Here is a 12,048-nt window from a genome sequence, read left to right on the forward strand (position 1 = left end):
TATATATATATATATATATATATATATATATATATATATATATATATATATATATATATATATATATATATATATATATATATATTACATATCTTTGGAGGGAGACGGGTCCTTCATTGGATATTACACTGACGTTGAACTACAGAGTTCTTAACCCTTCCCGAGCTCAGGAAAAATAACGATTAGCACTGTAGGAATATAACTCATTTTTATTAGTAATGGGTCAAATCCAAAACTATCTCAATGAACTCTAAACAGGAACTAACTAAACACCATACATAAAGAAAACAAGGTAAGTTCACCTCTTTCAAAATTACTGGACGATGTCAGTGGAACCCCAAAATCGAAGTTACTTTATTCATAAATTATAAATAGATGGAAATATTAACTACCCCGTGAGAGGACTAAAATAGAACTTCCAAACAAACCAATTGATTTGTTTTTGTGAAATCAATGCCATTGAAAAGAGGCTAGCCTCTACGAGAGCTTGAGAGACAAATAAAAGTTATATTTATAGGTACATCTAAGTAAAAAAGAAAAGAGAAATTTATGTGATAATAAGGAGTACGAGCTGAAAAAAATAACCTTAAATTTCTTACATATAGAAAATTGCCTTATAAATCTGACTCGTCATACAGATATATGCTGCAATTAGAAATGTTTTTTATGGCTCTTAGAACTATTAGCACGTGTCACTCTTTATTTATAGTTTGTTACCATGAAGAGTTTGAACAAGTTTTGAACCTTTGGAATCAGCATAAGATGTAGAATCCTTTGATTTATTCAATATTTCCAAGCTTTTGCTCTTCAGACCCTTTTTTACTATTGAAACAGTTGCTCTTTGCTTATATTTCATTACTACAGACTGTCTGATCAAAAGACGAAGTAAAAATTTAAAATTATCTGTTTAATTTTGAAAATGAGCATTTTAGAAATCTTTTGGTCACTTATAGTTTGTCTAAACTTTGGAAAAACATTATAAATAATATAAAAAATTATTTTGCTACCTAACATAAAAATAAGAAAAGAAAGAATTTGTACAACTTATACTTTTATTGGTTATGTTTGTTCTTTTATTTCTTATGAATACAAAAGCATCAATCTGTCTGTATATAAAACTTATAGCTAGGACTTAAAATAGAGAATATTAATTTTCCAAAAGCGAAAGAAAAGACAAACAAGGTGCAGTCCTGAAAGTGGAAGCAGAAAAAAAACAGAAAATCCGTAAGTTTCATAAAAAAAAACAAATTGGAACATTATTTAATTCACCATAAACCTCACTCACAGTATGAAATCCTTCAAAAACAGTTTGCTTTTATTACATAAGTTTTAATGCCTTAGTTATATTAATGCCAGCACTATTGATCCGCAATCGTTCTACCCTTCAAATAACTGCGATTGAGGCCCAGCATTACTCTATCAAGTTGACTCTCCCTGCTGGTTTTTGAAACTGCGTTAAATGATTTTGAAACTCCCCTTGGACTTTTTGCACCTCCCCCATAATTTTAAAGAATTGTTTTGGGTATAGGCCTATGCATTGAAAAAAATCAATTTCTGTGTTTCTATTGAAAACAAAAAAGGAGAAAAATCGTTCCACCATAGTTTTTGAAAAATACATTTTCTCACCTCCCTATTGCATATTCTTGAATTGAAGGGCCTCTACCAAAATGATAAATGTCTCCATAACAGTTGTTCTAAATAATATTTTGGGCAAAATATTTAACCTTGCTTACTTCATCATTTTATTTGTTTTATACCTAAAAATATCCTGAAGACTTATTTAGTGACTCTTACTTTTGTACTCCACAACTCAAGTTTCTTTTTTATGTAAACAGAATTATCCAATCTTACCTTCAAGATGGTATTGACCGTTGAATTGTCAGGTGCATAAGAAACAAAATAATAAACAGGAGAATTAAGCCGGAGCCACACCATAGAAACATCTGTCAATGAAAAACCAAAGTATTGTGATTAACAAAATAATAAACAGGAGAATTAAGCCGGAGCCACACCATAGAAACATCTGTCAATGAAAAACCAAAGTATTGTGATTAACATGAGTTTTTTCTTCATTTTAGCGTCAAACTTGTATTTCAGAAGCGAAAAAATAAAACGGTCACGCAGTGGTTTCAAAAGCTTGTATCGAAAACAATTTGTCCGCGCTTATTCTTTACTATTCCTAAGTCTTATTTCCTTTTGTCAGATTCCTGTTACACATAGAAAAATGATGTTTCAAGTTTTCTTTTTTTTAGTTTCAAAAAATTATGCCCTAATTCTTGACTCTAATGGTTTGAAAGCTGAATAATTTTCAAACCGAGAAGTAACAACGAGAACAACGTAAATAATTTGCACTGAATTCATGCATAATCTTTATTTCATTGACAAGTACGGCTATAATGTGGTCTGAGCATTAAACTACTTAGGATTGGCTTAGTAAATATCTCATTATATACTTAGTTCATTGATAACCAAACACAAGTATGTACTACATACCCGAATAAATTCATATCATTGATCTGTGCACTCTAATTTTAAATATTTTCAACATTTTCACTTTCCCTTTTGTGTTCCAAAGCTTAAGGTTCTTTTCATGTAAACATCACGTCTCAATTTTATTTTTGTACAAGGCTTTGACCGTTCCCGTGTCTGTGTATAAGAAACGTAGCCTAATAAAAAAAGTCAATATTAAAATTAGGTGCAGGATAGGCCACACAATAGTCAAAAAATACTGCAGAGAGCTAGCATCCTCGTTCTGTTTTGATTCCTTTCTCTTAATTGAACCTCTCCGGAGCAAGAACTTTCAGGGACTTGAATCCGTTGGATGGGCTCCATCCGTATCACTAAGTCAACTACACTTTCATCATTTGTACTTTCAGGTAACAGCGGTTTTTTGGGGCCTTTAACAATAGCTTCAACTACAGATGGGTCTGCAAGCGTAGATATGTCACCCAGGTTTTCATATTCACCGGTAGCCACCTTTCTTAGTATGCGCCTCAATATTTTACCTGATCTGGTTTTCGGAAGTGCAGGACATATCTGGAAAGTAAGATGAAGGTGAATAGGCCTCATATTGAAAAAACATGTATTGCAATATAAAAACCGATAATTTGTCGTGTCCTACCTTTTTTAAGAATATAAGAATATAGTTTTGTCGCTGCATTGTGAATATATTTTTCCAGTAGATTCATTTTAAATACTATTTAAAACTATTTAGCTGCTAAAATATGTTATGTCATTGCCAAGGAAAATTTGGAGAAAAAATTTAATTAGTCGTTGTCAGCAAGTTCTCATATAAGCAAAATACTTATTTTCTTCAAGAAAGATCTATTTAAATTGTTGTTTAGATGGATAGATAGATAGATAAATTTTTATTTTCACCAAAATCTTCATGGCAATGCCAAATTTTTTTGGTATAGTTACATTAAAAGCACTAGTCACATTGTACAAACATAATCACATTAAAAATAGGATATTAAAAAAAGAAACCTAATCAATCCACCTTATTCTCGTTGTACATATTTACAAAACTAGGTATAAAACTTTTCGCTAACCACTAATGGCACACCGTACCGGCTGAAGTTTCTCAACAGGCACTGCAACCCTGCGCGGTAGTCATTTTGTTGTAGATTGAGGAGGGAAAAGGGTTTTGTAGATTGGGTGGATCAGAGATTGTTTTCCAAAATCTATGCAGAGTTTCTCTCTTCTTTTTTTCAGAGTTTGCATTTTAAACTTAGTCAGCAGCTCTTCATACGACATTTCTGCCTTCTTTGATTCTATCATTAGAGCTCCTTTCTGAGCTCTTTCTATCCTGTCGCTTTGCTCAATTGTCGAGCCAAAATGCCATACAGGAGTTTCATATTCCAGAATTGGGTGAATAAAAGATGTAAATATTCGGAGGAGGTGATCTGGAGGGGTGCCATGTTTCGACATAAGCTTGAGCATCTACTTCCCATCATTACCCCTTTTTACTAAACTAGATGTGTTTGCTTCCCATTTAAAATCACTGCTAATAATAACTCCCAAGAGTCTAATCTTTCTGACTTTAAGAGAATCAGAGATAGTTGGTAGAAAATTTGGTTCAGAATAATTTAAAAATAAATAGTTTAAATTGAAGATTTACGGTCATTTACTGTCATTTTGGAACTGAAAGCCTTAGACTTCACGTTATCAATTGAATTTCGAGCTTTGCTATATTCATTTGCTTCACATATTTTTCCAAGGGTCGTCAACAAATTTTCCCAAGGGTCATCAAAGTCGTCAACATGTTTCCAGTGGTTTTCACAATCATTAGTAATATTATTTATCGTAACTAGAAAAAGAATAGCACCCAGATTGGTTCCTTGAGGTATACCACAAAAAAATGGCTCGGGTTCAGAGAAAGACTTCTTATATTTTAAAATTTCGAACCTATTTATTAAAAAACTCCGAATCATTTTCACAACAGCAGGATTCACTCTAAAATCAATTAAAAGCTTAAAAATTAAAATTTTCTGATCAATCAAATAGATATCCTTTTTGAAATCAATTGTTATTAAGTTTAGTCATTTACCAGGCTCATCAACATGCTTAAAAATAAAATGTAAAAGACTGACTAGATAATGGGATGTTGATGTATTCTTTCTGTTACCATATTGATCAGGATCAAGGAGGGGTTTAACTTCACCTTTTAGCCAGTTTGCTACAGAGCTTACGTACACTTCGCTGCACAAGGGGGTCAAAGGGATTGGTCTAACACCATCAACATTAAGTTTAGTATCTTTTATAGGGATTGAAGTAACATACCCCGTTTTCCAAATCTGTGGGTAAGCTGAAGAAGTTGAAATGCAATTAAAAATCTGTGTTAGGGGCTTAGTCAATTTGTCAGGAAATGCTTTTATAAGTTCAATCGGAATATCTATGGGAGTTATATTAATTCGATTAAGTTTCCTTATTTTACTAAAAACTTGATCCTCAGAAATAGTAGGTAAAAGTACGCCATCATGTAGAATTTTCTGATACTCATGGTTCGTTTTATTTACGTAAGACGCGACAAAGACTGAATTATTCTGGCCAAATGACCATTTAACTGGTTAGCAATTGTTTCTTCGTTAGAATCTGAGCAAAAATCAACACCACTAGGGTATTTTCCACAAATTTGTTTATTTCATTATACCACATGCTAGGCTTTGATTCAAAAAGATAATCAATTTTGTGTGACAATTAAATAAAATAGCAAGTTTTTTTAACTGAAAGTAAGGAGCGACATTAAAACTTAAAACGAACAGAAATTATTCCGTATATGAAAGGGGCTGTCCCCTCCTCAACGCCTCGCTCTTTACGCTAAAGTTTGAATCTGTCATACAACTTTATTTTTTAAAACAATAAAAAACTTTAGCGTAAAGAGCGAGGCGTTGAGGAGGAGTTTTCGTATCATTGTCGCTCCTTACTTTCAGTTAAAAAAAATTTGTTTTTTTATTTAATTTCTGATCGTTTTTTAGTTAATGCAGCTTTTATTTTGGCTCACCGTCACTGAATAGGTAAAACAAAATTTGCATATGAATTTTACTTTTCTTGTGCTAAATGGCTTTCCAATAAAACAAAACCAATACTATAAAGAAATACCCATACAGATATTATTCCGTATATAAAAGGGGCCGTCCCCTCCTCAATGCCGGGCGCTTTATGATAAAGGTCTTTATTGTTTAAAGAATAGAGTTTTGAGAAAGTAAAACTTTAACGTAAAGAGCGAGGCGTTGAGGAAGCGACAGCCCCTTTCATATACGGATTTATTTCTGTTCGTTTTAAGTTTTAACGTCGTTCCTTACTTTCATTAAAAAAAACTTGTTTTTTTATTTAATTTTTGAATGTTTTTGAATTAATACAGGTTTTGGTTTTGGCTCACCGTACATGAATAATTACAACAAAATTTTCATATTAATTTTACTTTATTAGGTTAAATAGCTTTCTCGGAACTTGTTTAATTTTATTTACGAACGTTTTAATTAGCAATAAATATACGTAACTTACGAATTAACTTACGTAACGAACTTCTATATTGATATATTCTTAATACGTATATTATAGAATTCACCCCATAGTCGATACCTTGTTCTTTAAGCAAAATTTCGAACTTTGTTCTTTAAAAATGACCCTTAATCACAAAGGCCGTTAACTAGAATAAATAGCTCTTATGAAAGTACTAAAACATCTTTTGCTTAAAGTGGGAGGTATTGACTTGGAGGTGAACCTAATCGTGAACTTAATATTTTATGTTCTTTTTAAGTTGTGATGCTCCTCCTTAGTTTCAGTTGAAAAACTTTTTTTTTTTAATTTAATTTCTGGTCCTTTTTTTTAAGAATTCTGAGAAATCTGGCACCCCTTTCAGAGCAATTTCCCGCTCCCCATAAAAGTTCCGTCATGGAAATATACTCCAACATAACCCCCAACCCACCCCCTCCCCCACTACCAGAAAAAATCCCCCCTGAAAACATCTGTATACTTCCCAATAGCCAATACCATATGTTAACACTGGATAAAGTTTATAACTTTCAGCTCTCCCCCCCGAGGAATTGAGGGAATTACGTCATCATTAAATATACAGTTATTTTATTCTTGACCATGCTGAACAAAATTGCTATCTGAAAATTTTAATCGGCTAACATTGTGGAAAAATGTGCGTTGGAGGGGGCCCAGTAGCCCTCCATTTTTTTTGGTCACTTAAAAAGGGACACTAGAACTTTTAATTTCCGTTCCAATGAGCCCACCCACGATATTCTAGGACCACTGGGTCAATACGATTACCCCTAGAGAAAAAAACAAAAAAAAAAACAAACAAACAAATAAACACGCACCCGTGATCTTTGTTCTGGCAAAAAATGCAAAATTCCACATTTTTGTAGATAGGAGCTTGAAACCTCTACAGTAGGGTTCTCTGATACGGTGAATATGATGCTGTGATTTTCATTAAGGTTCTATAGCTTTTAGGGGGTCTTTCCCCCTTTTTTTCAAAATCAGTCAAATTTTCTCAGGCGCGTAACTTTTGATGGGTAGCCCTAAACTTGATGAAAGTTATATATTTGAAATCAGCATTGAAATTTAATTCTCTTGATGTATCTATTGGTATCAAAAACTCGTTTTCTAGAGTTTCGGTTACCATTGAGCCGGGTCGCTCCTTACATACAGTTCGTTACCACGAACTGCTTGATACTCAGCCGCAGCTTTTCTTGTCATTTTACGTACTTTGTTGCAAAGCATTTTAGCATTTCCTATTTTCCCTTCTTTTCTTAGTTGATATTTATACTGAATCAAATCTTTAATTTCTTGGGTTATGTAAGGACGATCTGTGTTGCACCGCTTGAACGTTTTCTCAGGAAAGCATTCTTCATATTTGTTTCTTAATTTATCTTGCAAAAATTTAGCTTTTGCATTGGAGGACTCTAAAATTGCTACCTCATCCCTGGACTCGGATGTAATCCAATTTCCAAGTTCTAAGAGACCCCTCTCCGAAAGAGGTCGGTAGGAAACTTTCTCAATGACATATTTTACTTTATACGAAACCCACTTTATCATGTAGTGGTAGCTACCACCAAGGGGAGGTAGGTCTTGAGGTTCATTATAATATTCTGACAAATTTGTGCAAATTACCTCGAGTTTAGTATTACCTTTAGTAGTGTTTCAAATATAAACAAAACAAGCCTCGCCTAAAATTGGTAATGTTAACTTATAAAGTGTTTGTAATGTAAGCTATAAATCCAAAATTTAACAGACATGATATGCTTTCATTTTGCAAGTTTTTTATTTCCATTTTGATATTATATGGGGTTACCCAGTGTTAAAGTGTCTAACCCAGAAGTATAATATTCTGTAAAATACCAATGAAGGAAATATTTTCCATAGAAAACAACATTCCTTAAATGTATTTCAGACAAGATTAGAATTTGTTTGTCTTTCAAATTAATTTTTGTATAAAATCTACCAGAAATCTCTGCTTCAATTTTCAAAATCTTTATATCTTGTTTTATGTATAAAAGAGATGTTAAGCTTTTCGGAATTGTTGAACGGCACAAGAAAAAAAACTTGACTTTATCTGAGGTCTCACTAACATTAAGCCTCTTTTACACTGGGGGATGTGTCCTTGTGATCAGTATACAGGATAGCTGACAGTTAATTTTGGTACAAAAGGGTATCTGTAGTTAAATTAGCCACTTGCTAATTCCGGCACCCCAGGAAACCCAATTGTTGATATATATGGGTATATATATGGTATATATATATATGGTATTTAAGGTAAATTTAAATATAAGGTTGAACAAATATGGACACTATTTAGCAAAATTAATGTTTTGCTCTCATGACCTTATAATTTTTTTTTTATGTGTGTGCAGAGTGGAGGTATAATATTATAGTAGATTTATCCCGGTTTTCTTTTATTTATATTAGTAGTTTCTCCATCCAAACGTAACAGTTTTAGAGAATGATCATACCAATGGTACACTGTGCACATGAAGGCACTATCATGCTCTCTAAATTACTTGATTTTCCTGAGCGCCGAATACATCAATTGGAATCCCAAGTTTTAGATACTTTTAAATCTCTTAGACACCTAAATTAGAAAACTGTACTCTCCAGAATTATGCTTTAAAGAGACCCGACTCAAATAAGGAAGACTCAATTTCTTTTTTACCATTTGGGTGGTAATTGAAAATTTACGAATGCTCGTGTATGCTATATCAGAAATTCTATTTAAGAATTATTAGAAACTTTACTTTGGCTTTGGGATCCCAGACCTAGGATTGGTTGGGCCTGCAACCCTTCACCCGAACATTTTACCGCAACGAAAAACGATGATACAGTCTCGGATGACATACCCCTCTTTTACCTTCCACGACCCCAGCATGTCCCTGGATCGATTTCAGACTATCGAATGAACCTTCTTGACGAAGGTGGAATACGCCTCGCTATCTGGAACGCACTCACACTCAACTTTCCTGGAGCTAAATGAATGCTTGCCTTCGGGCTAAAGCGCTTCAATGTAGCTGTGGTTGGGCTTACAGAAACCCGTCTTGTCGGAAGAGAGTCCGAGGATATTGGTGAAGGATATCACTAGATTTGGTCTGGTGACCCAAAAAAGCCAGACAAATGGTGTAGGCCTCGTGCGGAATGCCAGAGCCAAGAGATACCTTCTCTCCTATAAACAAATTTCAGATAGAATGCTGATGGCCCAGCTCCAGCACCAGCATAAACAGTTGACAATTATTTTATGTTATGATCTCACCAATCCGAATCCTACGGAAGTGAAGGATCAGTTCTACACAGAGCTCTCGGCGACCCTGTCTAGAGTCCCACCCCAAGACATTTTCACTCTACTGGGAGACCTTAACATGACGGTAAACAACAGAGAGGGCTTGTGTGGAGAAATACTCTCGGCCCTGTGACTCCGGATCCACTGAATGATAACGGACAACGGACTCCTCCAGCTCTGCAATATGCATAATCTGGTCATATCAAACACGTTCTTTCAGAGACGAGATATGCACAAATACACTTGGTATAGGAACGATGGCCAGACAAAGAAGATGATCGATCATGTTATGGTCTCGGGTCACTGGCACTCGTCAATAACAAATTGCCGGACTTATAGGTCGATCGGGCTGGGAAACACAGACCATGGGATGGTAGTCGCTACGCTGAGGCTACACCTGAGAGGGCAATGACAAGAAAGACGGCCTCCCAAGTTTGATCTGAGTAGTCTGACTTTATCTGAGATGCAACAGAAGTATGCTCTCGATATCTCTAACCTGGTTAGCTGCCTTCAAGTTCTGGACGACCCTGAAGTAGCATGGAAGTCATTCAAAGATAAAGTACTCGATTCTGCTTGCAATACCATTGGCCGCAGTAGACACAAGAATAAACCCTGGATATCCCAGGAGACTCTGTCCATGATCGAGCTTCGTCGGAAGGCCCACTTAGCAAAGAATATGCCAAAGTACAGACGACTCAATGGCCTGTGCAATCGCCTACTGCACAGAGATGGGAAGACCTTCGTCGACAAGAAAGCCAGTGATCTTGAAGATGCTGCAAAGAAAAAAGACACCTGCTCCCTGTAAAAAAACCTCCGTAAGCTGACGGAAGGGAAGACTTCCACCGTGAGGCGTGTTTTGTCTGCTGACGGCAGCATGCTGGATGACGATGCAGACAAACTTTACGCCTAGAGCAGTCACTTTTCAACGCTCCTGAACACCGAGGCAGTTTCTCATCCTGACCAAAATCTGATCAACCAGCCATGGCCGCACCGAATTCTACTACCGACCACGTATCGCAACCGCTTACCACTTCTGAGATTTGAAATGCTGTAAAACGGTTAAATAACAATCAAGCCCCTGGCGTCAGTGGTATTTCTGCAGAGCTCCTCAAGTACGGGGTGTAGCGTTGATGCTTTGCCTCCAAAAAATATTCTCAGCTGTATGGACGACGGAAAGCATACCGAACGACTGGTGTGCTGGCATCATATTACCGCTCTGGAAGCGCAAGGACAGCCGTCAAATCTGCTCCAACTATCGTAGGATCACGCTTCTCTCCGTTCCTGGTAAACTCTTCACCATATCACTACGGGACAGGTGCTCCGCCTTTTTGCGTAGAAAGAGAAGAGTGCAGCAAGCACCGTCGTTGACCGGCAGGTCGACCACGGAGCAAATTTTCACTGTGCGCCAGTTCATTGAGAACACACGAGAGCTACACCAAAAAGCGTACATCCATTTCGTGGACTTTAATGCTTCCTTCTATTCTGTTAATCACCGTTCACTTTGGCTGATACTGAGAACTGCGGGCCTACCCTAGAAATTGCTCGCTTTTTGATAAGCTGTATGACGATACGGAGAGCTGTATGAAAGTCATTGGAAGACGCAGTCCCACATTCTCGGTAAAGACTGGCGTCCGGCAAGGTTGCGCCGTCTCTCCCGATCTCTTCAACTGCATCATAGATCAAGTTATGACCAACACGACAAATTGCCTTCAGTTTGGACTTCAGTTAGGAGACCGGCTACTCTCGGATGCTGACTTCGCCAACGACATAGCGCTAGTTGCGGACACTGTCAAAAAGGTCACCAAAGCTCTCCAGGTGCTCTCAGAGGAACCCTAGAAAGTTGGACTAAAGATCAACAGGCAGAAAACCAAAGTTATTCTCCTTGAGCCCCCCACGTCCCATTTTACCATAAAGGAAGTCAACATCGGAAGCAACCGAGTAGATGAGGTTGAAGACTTCACTTACCTGGGATCTATTCTGTCGAGAGATAGCTTGATTACAAAAGAGCTTACATCTCAAATAGCCAAAGCGTTGGCACTTGTTGGGAGGCTGAGCAGCATCTGGCGAAAACCAAACATAAGCGGCTTTACCAAAATGCGCATTTCCAATGTGGGAGTAAGCACCGTGCTGCTGTATGGAGCGGAGACGTGGCCAGCAGCACAATATATCCTAAGCGCCGTCGACGTTGCACAGATGAAACATCTACGAAGAATTGAGGGACTTCATAGGACTGACGTCGTTTGCAGCCAGACCTTCCTGTCACTTACGGCACAGACTCCTTTCTCGATGCAGCTCGCCCAGCGTACTGTTCAGTGGTACGACCACCTCCTTTGCATGTCACGCAACATCCCAGCACGGTTTGTATTTGACTTCAACCCCACTCTAAAGGATAGAAGCGACCCAGAGGCCCCCCTTCCCCACTGGATGGAAAGACAAAGCCGATGAATTCCTCGCTCTCAGCTCAGATCCCGATGGAAGAAGCTGCGAGCCTGGCAAGCGATAGGTCTACCTGGAGACGCCTGGTCTCATGGTTCTGTACGCCGAACCCCCTACAGGAGCCTTAAGTCAAGTAAGTTAAGATCCCTTTTACAATTTATTAGTATTTATTGAGATGTTGAACTTTAATAAAACTTAAAAAAGACTACTTTAAGAACACTACTACTACTACTAACAACTCACCACAGCACCAAGCCGTCTGAGGCCAGCACAGCTACGCACGCTCCTCCTCCATCCCAATCTATTCAAAGCCTCGCTTTTTACACCTGCCC

The 12,048-nt window shown here is 37.0% G+C and overlaps 1 protein-coding gene across 1 annotated transcript in view; it reads right to left on the bottom strand.

Annotated features, from left to right (window-relative positions):
* Positions 1-2,356: 2,356 nt before the first annotated feature.
* LOC148953455 (acetyl-coenzyme A synthetase 2-like, mitochondrial) overlaps positions 2,357-12,048 on the bottom strand; it is a 69,553-nt gene continuing 59,861 nt past the window's right edge. The window contains exon 7 of the mRNA XM_089087965.1: positions 2,357-3,036. Coding sequence (XP_088944091.1) covers positions 2,719-3,036 — 318 coding nt within the window. The 3' untranslated portion in view covers positions 2,357-2,718. The remainder of the gene's footprint in view (positions 3,037-12,048) is intronic.

The sequence above is a fragment of the Artemia sp. Qi Xiang Cuo genome, chromosome 4 (assembly GCF_049724085.1).
Source record: "Artemia sp. Qi Xiang Cuo chromosome 4, ASM4972408v1, whole genome shotgun sequence".
Taxonomy (NCBI): Eukaryota; Metazoa; Arthropoda; class Branchiopoda; order Anostraca; family Artemiidae; genus Artemia; species Artemia sp. Qi Xiang Cuo.